Source organism: Argiope bruennichi, chromosome 9 (genome assembly GCF_947563725.1).
Source record: "Argiope bruennichi chromosome 9, qqArgBrue1.1, whole genome shotgun sequence".
Taxonomy (NCBI): Eukaryota; Metazoa; Arthropoda; class Arachnida; order Araneae; family Araneidae; genus Argiope; species Argiope bruennichi.
Genome location: NC_079159.1, coordinates 29,305,084 through 29,318,791, shown reverse-complemented (window position 1 = coordinate 29,318,791; position 13,708 = coordinate 29,305,084). Strand labels below are relative to the sequence as shown.

The 13,708-nt window shown below is 27.0% G+C and overlaps 1 protein-coding gene across 2 annotated transcripts in view; it reads left to right on the top strand.

Annotated features, from left to right (window-relative positions):
- Window positions 1-13,504, top strand: part of LOC129984348 (kinetochore protein NDC80 homolog) — a 32,007-nt gene extending 18,503 nt beyond the window's left edge. For both annotated transcript variants that reach the window (XM_056094215.1, XM_056094214.1), the window contains exons 10-15: window positions 3,451-3,659; window positions 4,520-4,804; window positions 7,552-7,644; window positions 9,161-9,300; window positions 10,558-10,660; window positions 13,382-13,504. In XM_056094215.1, coding sequence (XP_055950190.1) covers window positions 3,451-3,659; window positions 4,520-4,804; window positions 7,552-7,644; window positions 9,161-9,300; window positions 10,558-10,660; window positions 13,382-13,441 — 890 coding nt within the window. In that variant the 3' untranslated portion in view covers window positions 13,442-13,504. The remainder of the gene's footprint in view (window positions 1-3,450; window positions 3,660-4,519; window positions 4,805-7,551; window positions 7,645-9,160; window positions 9,301-10,557; window positions 10,661-13,381) is intronic.
- The last annotated feature ends 204 nt before the right edge of the window (window positions 13,505-13,708 follow it).

The following is a 13,708-nucleotide window of genomic DNA, read 5'->3' as shown; positions in this document are numbered from 1 at the left end:
TATTTTTTCATATTTTGTAGTTGATACTAGAAAACTAATTCTATAATACAGTTTTAAAGAATATTTATCATTATTATTAGAATAGCTTATTAATAAAATTTAATTTATTGTTGAATTACAAGCCATTGTTTCTGAGGCAGTTATATTAAGTTTAAAAAATAATTTATGAATTATGATATTTGCCTGTGAAGTACTTTTCTTGCAATTGATTCAAATGAATAGCTTTGATGCGATATTTGATATTTCTTATATTGTAATCTAACTCTCCAAGTGACTGAACAAGCCTTTGAAAATGCAAAGAAAATATTATATTTTTATTTTCCCAGATGTTGAATATAATAAAGCAAAAGCTTTTAATGCTTGTTTATCTAACTTATCAAGAAAGAATGTTGATGAAAAGAAAGAATTTGGAAGAGGAACCCAGTGTTAAATAGATCTCGAATATCAACACATATTAAAGTAATGTTTAATGGCCTTTTTTCTATGCCCACTCTCTGCATTTTCAACAATGAGCATCGCCATATATTGAAATGCAATTGAACAGTATCAAACTTGTTATGACCCCAAAAAAATTTCTAACTTTTTTACTTCTTAGTGTTTAAAATAATGAAAATATTATTTTAGACAAGTCTGATGAAAGAATGTTCAACTCTTTATGTGTTGTTGACAGGAATGGCCATGACAAGGGGGCCCAACTGAGAGAAGAGGTTTAGAAATGATCCTCTTAAATTTTTACCTGATCTTTATTTATTTTCTAACTGAATGACTCATTTTGTGAATATCGTATAAAATTATTTTTAAAATCCTTAAAAGAATGGGTTTTTTTCTATATATCCTATTATTTTGTTTTAACATTGTACCCATTAAAAAAAATATCTCCATCATTGAAAAAATTAGTCTAGACAAAATATCTTTTCGCTTCCCCACATGAGTAAGGCTTCAGGGTTTCCCCCCCCCCCTCTCTGTCTCCACGCTAATGAGGATAGGCTTAACTTTTTGGCCAATTATTTCAAACGATTCTGTTTATTTTCTTAGTGTTTGATAACATTAAACATTGTTAATTATCGATCTTTCATATTCATTCTGAAGTACTTTTGAATTAAAATAAAACAAAATAAAGGAAATTAAAAATGTATAATCTGCATAGCGTTACCCCAACTGGCGTAGAAAAATTCACGCACTTGCGTTAACGTAACTGGCGAAGAAAATTCACGCATGCGCATTGTGTTCTGATTGTTGACAACTCTATTTTCAACGGATACAGACTTGGTTTTGAAGGTTTAACATGTTTCTGGCCGATTATTTCAAACAATTCTGTTTATTTTCTTAGAGTTTCATGCATTTAAAACTAAACATTGTTAATTAATTGATCTGTTCATGATGAATCTGAGAAAATTTTGTAGAAAACTTCTTGAGATATTGCATAAATTAAGAAAGATATTCTTTCATGCCCATAAGGTTTAAATACTCAGTGACTTTGTCTTCAGTACTCATAATTTTAAAAAAAGGCTTCGTTTCAGTAAAAAATGCTCTTATATTAATTGCAATTTAACAATTTCCACTGTAATTTAAACCATAAATTTTATGGGAGCTAATTGAAAATTAGTGATATACATATTACGCTATGACTGAAGGCCTTTATAATATTATGAATGTATTATACAATTATAAAAAATTGTATAATACATTATAAACAATTATAAAAAATATCATCTTAATAATTTGCTCATGTTTGATATAAACATGATGAAAAAATTCTCCTTTTCCTCTTGTTTTGGAGGAATCAATTTATTCTTCTTCATGTATCAAAATTTTTAAAAATTTTGTATCCATTCAAATTAACTAGTATTTTAAGTAATGTCAAAAAGATCTCAGATTTTTGTTAATCTTATAAAGTTGATATAATTTTTTTGGTAATGACAGGTTGCTTTGTATATGTATGTCAAACTGAAAAGGCGTTCTTTATTTTACAATAAAATATGATGAACAAATATAGAAAGAAACATTAAAATCTAAATATATTTAAAATTCAGTAGCTGCTACTTAATGTGATCACTTCAAGGCTTGAGAATTTTGATGACATTAACTGATTGATAACAGCAACTGAATAGGGTAAAGTGAACTATTTATTATATCATTTAAAAAAAAATTTTAAACATTTATCTCATGATTATTTATAATTATTTCTAAAGTAACAATTGAAAATATTCATTAACTGTTGCTTGGTAGCTATTATTCTTCAACAGTTTAGCATATATACTATTCATACTTATTTTGATGTTTTAAAAATTTGTTTAACAATGCTGCAAGTCTCATTTCAAAATAAAAAACTTGATATCAGTATTCGTTGGATAATTTTCTTCGACACATACATCCCTTTCAAAATCAACAATATTTATTGCTTGGTCTTGCTCACAGAAAACTAGAAAACTTTTGTTTCATAATTGTGTGAATCAAAACAATGCTAAATTTGCATATTTGTTGAGAATGTCGATTTTGTCTTTAATATTCGAATCAGTCTTTTTTAGAGATTAATTTTGCTTTTGTAATTCAGTTGCAAGTAGCAGTGGTTTGCAGCTGTTCAGCTTTCATCCAATAGTGTGAAACATATTCTGATAGTGTAAGTGACCATTTAAACTAATCTAGAGAATTCTAGATTAGATAAAAGAATATGGACTCCATCCCTTAAGAAAAGGGAGAATCAGATGTTTATTTATAAAAGAAAAAAGAAATTTCATGAAGGTTACTCATTAATATATGTTTAAAATGAAGGATTAGTCAAAACTAAGTAATGAATGCTGTAGTTGCCACACTAAACAAATATTTTTCTACAAATTTGAATATGCAGATTCTGAATCAAAGAATTCTGATATTATAAGATAGGATTAATATAGTAATATACAAATCATGATCACATTAAGTGGTGCTCACTAAATGTATTTTCTTAAACAATTTCAGTAAAAACTATGCATTATTATAAAGTATAAAATATTCCTGGCTTAAAAAATACACGGATCTATATATGCAGTCATGTATAAAGATACTTAATTTTTTTCTTGCTTATAAGGTTTTTGATTAAATTAATTAAAAGTGTTTTCTCACTAGGCACCGCTTACATATACAAAGAAAAAAAAAAGACACTTAATGAAAATGTTTTGAAAAATTTTAAATGTTTTAAAGTATTTTAAAAAAAGATAAAAAATGTCCATGTATATAAGAGAAATTAGTAAGGGTATGAATTTACACATAAAATCGACAAACAGAAAACTCTTAAAATAAATTAGTTATTGCAAAAAAAAATTAAAAATGTTTACATTTCACAAAAGTTACTAAAAAATCCAAATGCATGTTGAATAATTGAGATTGTCTGAATAAAAACACAAATGTCTTTTACTTCTTCATTTTTTTTTTTTTTTCTTTCTGAAAAGTTTATTTAAATTATTTATTTAGAGGCTAAGGTACAGGAGTTAGAAAACATTCTTGCTGAGAAGCAAGCAGCCTATGATGCTCAAGGCTTTGATGGTAAAAAACAGCTGTGTTATTTCGAAACTCAGAAAAAAGAATTGATGGAGAAATTGCAGTCAAAAAGAGCAGCTGCTAAAAAATTGACAAATGATTGTCATGATGCAGAAATACAATATGCTCGAACTTTAGATGAGGTAAATGTTTTCATTTTTTAACCTCATAAATATTTTTTTTTAGCTTATTATTAGAAATTTAATACAGATAAGATGTTATAACATAAAAAATATTTATTTAGCATTTTCACTCTAATTTTGGACAAATAGCTAATTTCTAAATTGAACATAAAAATATGTTTAAAATAATATGAAGGTTTATATTTTGCATTGCTTAAATTAATATATATATATATATAAAAATTGGAAAAATAGTAAAATTTAAGTTTTTATACATATCTATTAACCATAATTAAACTTTCTTGAAACTCTAACATTTAATCAAGGAAAGTTCCTCTCTTCTGGGACTAACAAAGTTACGAAGTTTTCAATTTCAGGATTTCACACCTATCAATAAACACTTTGAAAGTACTGTCTATTGATTGGCCGATCTTCCATATAAAGCATTATTGAAATTATCTAAAATAGTAATATTCAAATCTTTATGGCTTTACTATCCAGTTGTTCTATATTTTTGAGTGAATATGATGATTTGGATCTTGAGTTCAAATCTTCATAAATGAGTCACTTTTAATCGCAAGAGAAGGGAACATTTTTCTTTAAAATATTGAGTGTTTAGAGTTTTACTAAATATGAATGCCAGAAACAGAGGATCATCTAAAAATTTACATCTCATAATTGCTGCTTTTAATAGTTTAGAAGTATATGCTGTTTAGCATATATTGTTTAATATTAATAGTTTACCAATTAACAACTGGGTACAATTAGAGTGAACATTTTGTTGGTGTAATGATTTAAAATTTGCTTTTTATGCTTTTGTTTAAGAACTGAATATTTGTTTATGTAAATCCCAAAATATTTGCTTTACTGTCTTATTTCAGGGTGCTTCAGTTTGTGATACATTCAATGAATTGTATTTCAAAGTTAGTGAGAAAGCTGCCAGTACCTTTGATACACTAAAGAATATAAATGATCCCGTGGTTAAAAATATGTGCTCCAAGTTTGCCTTTGAGTTCCCAGATTGTAAAATGCAACTCACAAAAAAAAGCATTCTTCATCATGGGGACGCACGTAAAAGTGCATTGAATGAAATTAAAAAGAAATTTGATTCTGCAACTTTAATACTTAACAGTGTTGCTTCAAAAGAAAATGAAAAATTACAAGAGGTATGGAATTTCCTAACATTACACTAACAGTTAACTAACATATTTTATAGTTTTTTCATTATGTATGTGTGTGCATGCATGAAATGTTTTATTTACATTTGTTGATTTTATTGGTTGTGAAACTAAAGTACACTCTGCAATTGTTTAAAATTTTTTTGTAAAATTTTCTTTGTAAGGTTTTAATAATTTTATGAAATTTAAAAATAAAATATTATTTGTTAATCATTTTCATTAACCTGTTTGGTTGTGAAATTCTATTCTCTTTTTTAATGAAATTCTTAACTCATTTTGAAAAATTGCTTTGCCTTATTTTTATTTGGAGCTGAGAAATTGGTAATGTACATGTTTAAATAATACGTAGGTAAGAAAAACACCAACATTATTAGAACTGCACAATTATCAGTGATGAATAATTTAATGTAAATGATATAACTATCCTCATCATCAGGGCTGTGGTGTCCTGGTGGTAAGGTCTTGGCTTTGGAACTGGAGGGTTTCAGGTTCGAGACCCGATTCCACCAAAGAAACGTCATATCAGCGAGTTTGGTGCACATTAAATCTGCTGAAGTGTTGCCTTCATCATCTGACCATAGTTCAAAATTACGAGGTCCATCCCAAATTAGCTCTAGTGTTGCTTTAAAATGAGACGTTAATATAACTAAACTAAAATAAACTGTCCCATCATTAATTTGATATTAAAATTATCCTATACTATCCTGATAGCTTAATTTAATAGATTTAACACTCAAGTGCATATTTTATAGTACCTGATCACAATGATAACTACATCACAAACTAAATAATAAAATGTTATATTTTTAGATTAATGCAAATTAATTATTAAAGTTAATGGTCGAATTAAAAAAAAAAATTGTTTTGCAAATTCTAGTTATTATGAAGAAGGAACACTTAAAATATTGTATTTAGAACATTTTATTAGTTTTCCTGAAGTTACAATTTTAGGACTGCTAACTAAGCTTTCTATGTAAATAGTAGTTCATTTTATTCAAAATCAGTGATACAACTATTTTGGAATCATCTTCCCTATTTCTTTATTACAATTTTGAGTTAAATTTATGGCACATGAAATGCCCCTGCTATTGTGCTATTACTACTATATAAATTGTACTATATAAATATTGCTTTCACAGAACTGGTTTGATTTATTGTAATGCCAATGCAATTTTGCTGTATGAAACTTTATATAAACATGTTGTATTTCGGTTGAACTACTATAATTTAAATAATATTTCAAACTTAATTAATTTAATTACTGTTTGTTTAAATTTATATATAATATATTTATATTTTATTATATATATCTATATATAATATATTTATGTTTTTTTATATATATCTATATATAATATATTTATATTTTATTTTACGTTATTATAATTTTACTATTGTTTAAATTTATATTAAAGTTAAATATAAATTTATGGGCACAGTAAAAAAAAAAAAAAAATTATGAATTAGTTTTTTTTAAACCAGTTCTGGGGATGTCTTTGAAAGTTATGAAATCATATGAATACTTATATTTCAAAAATGGCATTCAAATGATAATATATATACTTTACTGAAATGCTTTTCAACCATAAAGGCATTCAGATGCTCTCGTAATTACATCGTAAGGGTTAATAGTAGATGTCAAAAGAAACCAAAATTATAATAAATCATAGTATTACAAATGACATTTTTTTTTTTTTCTTTTTCTTTTTTGAAAATATATGTGTAGACATTGTTATGTGTAAACAGGGAAGTGGAATGTTGATTGATTACCAACTAAATTCCAGAACTCAGTAGATTTATACAGCCAGGTTTCATGTGAATCCATAGCATTTTGCTGACATTTGGGCCATTCCGTCATAAGAACCACATGCCAACTTCTTCCAAATCTCCTCCCGCTGATGTAAATGGAAGGTTGGTGAGGGTGGGTGCCTCAGGTGTCGTTCTCGTCATGAAACTGTGACTCAAAATTACAAAGTCTGTCACAAAATAGCCTAAATAATAGTCACTAAATAAAATAAAAATTAAAACAAGATGTTAATGTAACTAAACTAAACTAAATCTAATCCCTTCAGTGAATCCCTTGCTAGAGTACAAACTTCCCTCTCGCCAACCCATTCATTGAGCATTTGTTTCAAGTATCATGCTGAAAAATTCATATGGGTTAGTTATTGAGCTTTCTTGCTAATTCTGAAAGATTTTTGCATCAAAGTGGATTTCGGAATATCATCACTACATTAAAGTGCATATCTAGTATAAAAGCAATATATAAAGCAGTATCTTGAAACACTTCTACCAATCACTTTTAGGCGTTTAAAATTGTATGATGGAATCATCTGCTGCTAAATTAGATAACATTGGCTATAAATTTCTTCATATCAGTTTATTTTCAATATTGTATGGGGACAAATACATGATTGATTATAAAAAATATTTTCCAATAAGCATTTTGACCGTACTGTTTTTCATTTATTTATTTTTTTGTCGTACCTATGTGACATTAAAATTTGCAGATGTATTTCCTATTAAATGTTGCTTTAACATATCCCATTCAAATTTTTGGTCCTTCTTATGTTTACAACAGACACCTATTTTTATTACTAGAAGAACTAGGAGTATAAGAACATCCTAAATATACACTGGGGCTAGATTTAATATTCTATAATTGCTTAATGATTTAGTAACTTTTATTTTTATCCTAAAACATTCGTAATAAATTATTTCATTTTTATTGTTAGATTTTAATGAAAAAATCAGATTTATCTGTCAAGATTAAAGTTGCATCATCCCAGGAAACAAAAAAGGAACATGATTTAAATGCAGAAGAGAAGGTAAGAATGCTTTAATTGAATACTATTTATTTTATTTGTAGCATAACTAAATTTGTAAATAAAAACATTCTCTTTAATCTTCTATTTTCCATAATTTGCAGCAATATGTAGATTATTAATTCTTGAATTCCATCAAGTTAATAATTTATAATTTTAACTACCGATTTCCTATTGATTTAAGGAAAATGTCTCTCAGTTTTACCATTTCCTGCTTTTTTTTTTTTTTTTTTTTACATGATAAAATGTTTTACATTATCTACACATAATATACATTGCTTGTTGAATTATGAAATTTTGTTGTACTTATTTGTTTTTATGAATCCTTCATATTTTGAAGATGTTGAAAATCATATTTTCACGTAATGTATAGAATTTTAATTCTATTCATGCAATGCATAGAACTTTACTTGCATGTTTTTGGGATTTCACTTTCTTTTCTTTTAGGAACAGATACACAAAATCAGTTGATTAGAAATAAGTCACAAAATTTCTAACACTTATAGAACTTCAAGACTTTGTTATATCATCAGAAGTATAAACTTATGCATATTTTGTGTACATTAAAATTTATTTAAAACATTATAAAAGCCTTGTATACTTTAAAAATTTTTAATACTTTCTTAATAAAAATTGTAAAGATTATTAAATATGTTTAATGAAAACGTTTCTTGGGCTCATTTTAGAAACGGTAACATTTTTGTTGCTTTGTATTCTAAAATTTCTTTATATTTCAAATTAAATAAAATTTTGCAAAATTAGCTTGTGTAAATTCATAAGTAAAAAAAAATGCTAAATTATCTTCAAAAGATACCATCTGGAATAAATATGCATTACAGCTCTTTCTTCCTCACCCCCAACCCCCATTGAAACTTCTAAGTGTAATTGCCTGTAGTTCCTCACATTTTCGTTCAATCAATAAAATTTATACAACCATTAATATGAATTGTTATTAAGTTTTTCTTTGCAATCAATATATATACTGAATTGATATACTCATTGAGTGACACAAAACACCTTAATAATACTTAACTTTAAAAAAAATTTAATGTAACAATTGATTACTTCAATAGCAACTATGATCTTTTCAAGTTATTTCTTCGTTTCACTTTATTTAGATACAGATTATTCCTATTACAATCCCATATTTCTTATCTCAGTTTCACAATAATGTTTGGACATATTGTTACCATTTTCAGTCTTTACTGATAAAAAAAATTTGAAATGAATGAGCCGCACCTCTTTTCACCTTATATATTTCAAATTTTCAAAAATTATATCATATTTTGAAAAAGTTTTTACATATTTATTATAATTATTTCAGTCTGGGCATTCCAATTTAAGTCTCTTTAAAGGGAACAATAACTCATAATTTTATATTAGCTGCATATTTACTTTTTAAAAAAGAAATAAATGGATGTAAATTTATGTCTCAAATATTTTTTTCTAAATAGCTTAATTGCTTTCTCTTTATTTTCACGTCTTGAAATTTCTGTTTTATTTTGGTTATTTTCTTTAGCAAGTATTAAGTGAAGTGAAAACTTTTGAGGCGCAATGTGAAGATTTATTGAAAAAGCTTGAGGAAGTACGGAAAGAAACAAATGAAATTGAAAAAGAGAATATTGGGCTTAAAGAAGAATATGAAGAACTGGTCACTCTGTAAGTGCATTTAGTTGAACACATAATCTCTATTGTCTTAATGAAATATTATTATTAAGTATTGATTTGATCAATAATAACTAATAATATACTTGGAATACTATTATTTATTATAATGCTTTCCTTTTATATCTTCATTTAAATTTTTTCTTTTAGTTAGTATTTAGAAAGACAGTTTTATATGTCATTTGCTGTTTTTTAATAATTGATAAATTCAAATGAAATGTAATAACAAATTGGGGCTCCACTTTCTGCTGTTATAGTATCTCATTCCTACTATTTTTTTCTTCATTTTTCTGATCGTCAGTCATTTTTTTTAATAAGATGGGAGGGAATATGAAGAAATGGATCATGAAAGTGCAGCGATATAGGAAGTAATATGCAAGTTTTTTTATGTTTGTATGTTAACCCATGAATCCATTATGTTCTGTTTTTAAATGTAGAGCAATATCTAGAAAATGTAGGTATTTGTTACAACAGCAGAGAAAAAAAAATGGATATTGATGTAAAATTTGACTTGATTAACATCCAAATGGCAGCAATGCACTAGAAAGGAGAAATAAGGGCACACTATTTGAAATGTTTTAAATTTTTAATCTGCAATAACACAGACTTTCCAACATTACCTTAATTATTTTCAGCCTGATTAAATTTAGTTGGCATCTTAAGGAGATGCTACCAATGATGCAGGTTAAAGTTGCATCCAATAATATGGATGGCATCTCGTTCAAATAAAATTTCACATATCCCAATAGAAATAAATCCATATAAGGTGGGACTGTGTCAGTGTTACTGAGAAACTATTTTAGCGCATATGTATCATCATCCATCAACTTCATGTGAATGTATTAATTAACCCTTTCTTTACAACATCCTACTCTGAAATAGCTCCATCGCACCCTTTTCAAAGTGCTGCATGATGTTCTCTAACTGGTCATCAGTTGAATTTTCAGATATAAATGCATACAGTTCGTTTATGGTCATTTGAAATTACTCTTAACTTATATTTACGAGGCTTTTTTGTTCAATTTCTTCCAAGCTCATTGTGTAAATTAGTTATTTGAAAAGAAAATTTAAAACATTAGTTAAAATTTTGCTTGTAATCAAGTTTTTAGTTATTAAAACTTTTTATTTATATTTTAAATTTAACTTAAGATTTAATTATATCTAATATTTTTTTTTTCTGTTAGAATTTTATAGCTTAACAATGCAAAATATAGAAATTATGATCTTGGCATGAAAAATTTCTTTTCTTAGGAGAAAGAAAAAGCAGAGAATGCTCGATGAATACTTGGAAAAACAAAAGCAGATGGTTGTTCGGCATGCAGCACATATTGAAGCTCTTAAATTAAAAGTTGAAGTTAGTTGCAGTTTTATATTTAAATTTTTAATGATTGATCCTGAATTTTTTCATTTTAAGATAATTTCTCTATTTTAAATTTCTTAAAATTTGCTAACATGTTGGTGCTTAGCTTGTTATTTATAAGGCAATCATATTTTGCATCCAGAATTAAATTGAATGCTTTTTTCTTTTCTTTTCTTTTTTCTAAGAAGTGAATATGTTTTATCAAAACTCCTAAACTACTTTCTACATATTTCACACATTAACCAGATCTTGAAATTAAATAATTGTTATTTTGAGACTTTTTTTTTTTTTTTTCCTTCTGGGTTTATTTTTAGTCTAAAGGATGAAATTCAAAGTAATCGATATTTTTATGATTTTTAACTACATTTAAAAAATATTTTTAATATTTAACTATAATTTTTTTTAATTCTTTTTACCTGTATATCAATGCCCCCCCCCCTCTAAAACACTCATCTAAACTCAATATTACTCTACATTTATCTTCAATTTGATATTTAAAACATGATTTAAAAGAAACTTGCTGAAATCTGTGTTTTGAATTAAATTGATTATTAATTCTCTCAGAACTAGTATTTTCTTAAAATATAGTAATATTTCATATCTAAAAAACTTAGGAAAATGCACTTAAACATAATTACAATTTTTTCGCTGTTAATGATGTTTTTTGCAGCTTGGTGTATTTTACTGAAATTATTTTTATCAATTCGACTTCTCCATGCTGCATAATTTTTAAAGAAATATTTTTTTTTTTTCAACACAAGTTTGGATTTCTTTTTTATTACATTTTTAAATGACTTATCATCCCATAGTTTTTCTTTATTAAGATTGTAAAAGTTATCATTAAATCAGTCTTAAAATATTTCTATTTCTCCTCAATATTATTAATTAATTATGGGATTTGCAGATATTTTGATTAATTAAATTTCAATACATTAATGATGTTTAGCTAAATTGCTCATTTCTATTTTTCTTTTATGTGTATTCAGAATATGTGCACCATCTTTAATTGTACATCTCCTCTCTCCCTTATTGTTTATATATATATATATAAACTCTGACCCAGTACCATGTGTGAATAAATATGGGCTTAAAAACATGTATTTCAAAAATATAGTTTTAAAACTATGATCAACAATGAAGTTAATGTTTTCTTCCTGGTACTTGTCTTCGCTCATATGCTATTGTCTTTTCTACTTCAAGGAACTGTAATGGTTAATTTCACAAAGGATCAAAGATGAAAATCAGAAATTCTGGATCTGACAAGACATTTTTATTTCTTTTGATAAGTTAAAATAATTACTTATATCAATAGATATTTACAAATATGGTAATAATTTTGTATGCCGATTTTTAGTATTTTCAAACCCTGTGTAGCAGATATTTGTAAAATTTAAGCATCCAATTTTTATTGAGGGTCACAGTGGCCTGGTAGTAAGATCTCGGCTTCGGAACTGCAGGGTTTCAGGTTCAAGACCTGTGCAACCGAAGAACCATCGTGCAAGCTGGTCTGGTGCATGTTAAATCCATTGGTGCCAAACATCATCCTGCTGGTGTGATGTGGAAGTTTGGAGAGGGAGGTGCTAGCTCAGGTGTCGTCCTCATAATCTAACCGCGGTTCAAAATTATGAAGTCTGTCCCAAAATGCCCTAATGTTGCTTTAAAATGGGACATTAATATAAACTAAACTAAACCAAACCAATTTTTACTGAATTTTGATTTGGAATCTGAACATTGAGTCTCGATTTCCTCCAGTTTCTTATGTTTAGATGCTGCTTTTATATATTCAGAAGATAATAGGGGGTGGGGGGTGGGGAAATAAGCTTACATTCAAGAATTTATAATCTTCAACTTTATTTATAGTCTGTGTAAATTCTGTAGGCATTTCAAGGACACTCCTTTTCCTTACTCTTCACTTTTTCTTATCCGTTGCCATGGTTTCGACAAAGCTTTTTTTTTTCCATGCCAATATGTTTCGGTAATACCGTAACAGCTGTGGGGGGGGGCGAAGAACAGTGACACTGTTATATGCTTCAGCGTTGCCAGGCAGACAACCAGTAACAAGGTAGAAAATGTGACCTTGAACTGCCTACAGAAAATACACAGACTATAATGCTGTTCTAAGGCTTTTTTTAGAATATTGGCTTTGTTATGTATAGTTAGGAGTTTTAAATTAAGGCATGGAAATTTTTATTGAAAATTTCTGTAATATACTGCTAAATTTTCTGACCTATAAAGATATGTATTGTGGGCTACATGTTTTATATTCCTGCTCCACATCTCATTGCACATCTAGTAATTAACCTCAAAAAAATATATCCTTGCCGTTTTCATCTTTGCTTTCTAGAGCTAATATAAGAATGACTTCTTTCCATCTTTTGAAATAGTTAATTTTCCATCTTCACAGTTTTTTCCTTAATTGCCTTGTTTGAATAAAATTACCCTTTTATATTTCTGGGTGAGATCATAAAACTCTCCCACTTATCTTGATTGTTCTCAGATTATCATTATTAATCCATTGGTGCTTTATTCATCATTATCTATAAATATGTTAATGATAATTTGTTTTGCATCTGCTATTAGCTAACAGCCTAACTAGTGTGAACAAGTAATCGAGAATCATTGTAATGCAGCTGAAATATTTTTTTTAATTAATAATTATTTAAGTTTATTTTCATTGTTATTTTAATTTATTAATATTTTCTTTTTTCCTTATAGGATGCTGGCAATGAAATATATGATGTCATATCAAAGACATTAGAAGGAAATGAAGAATAAAGACAAACTTGTATAAAAAAATTTATAACTATATTTTATTTCTGTATATTTAAAGTATTCTTGCATGTTTTTTAATAAATATTTATTCTCTTTTTGTCTGTCTCATTACTATGAAAATTTACAAACAACTCGCAGTACAACTTTCTGTTTAAAATAGTTATAGCTTAATCACTTGCAACAACAGTTCCTCATTTAGCCATATAAACTGTTATAAGTTTATATCTTTTAACTATTGCAAGAATCAATTAGAAAATCGTTGATTGTATT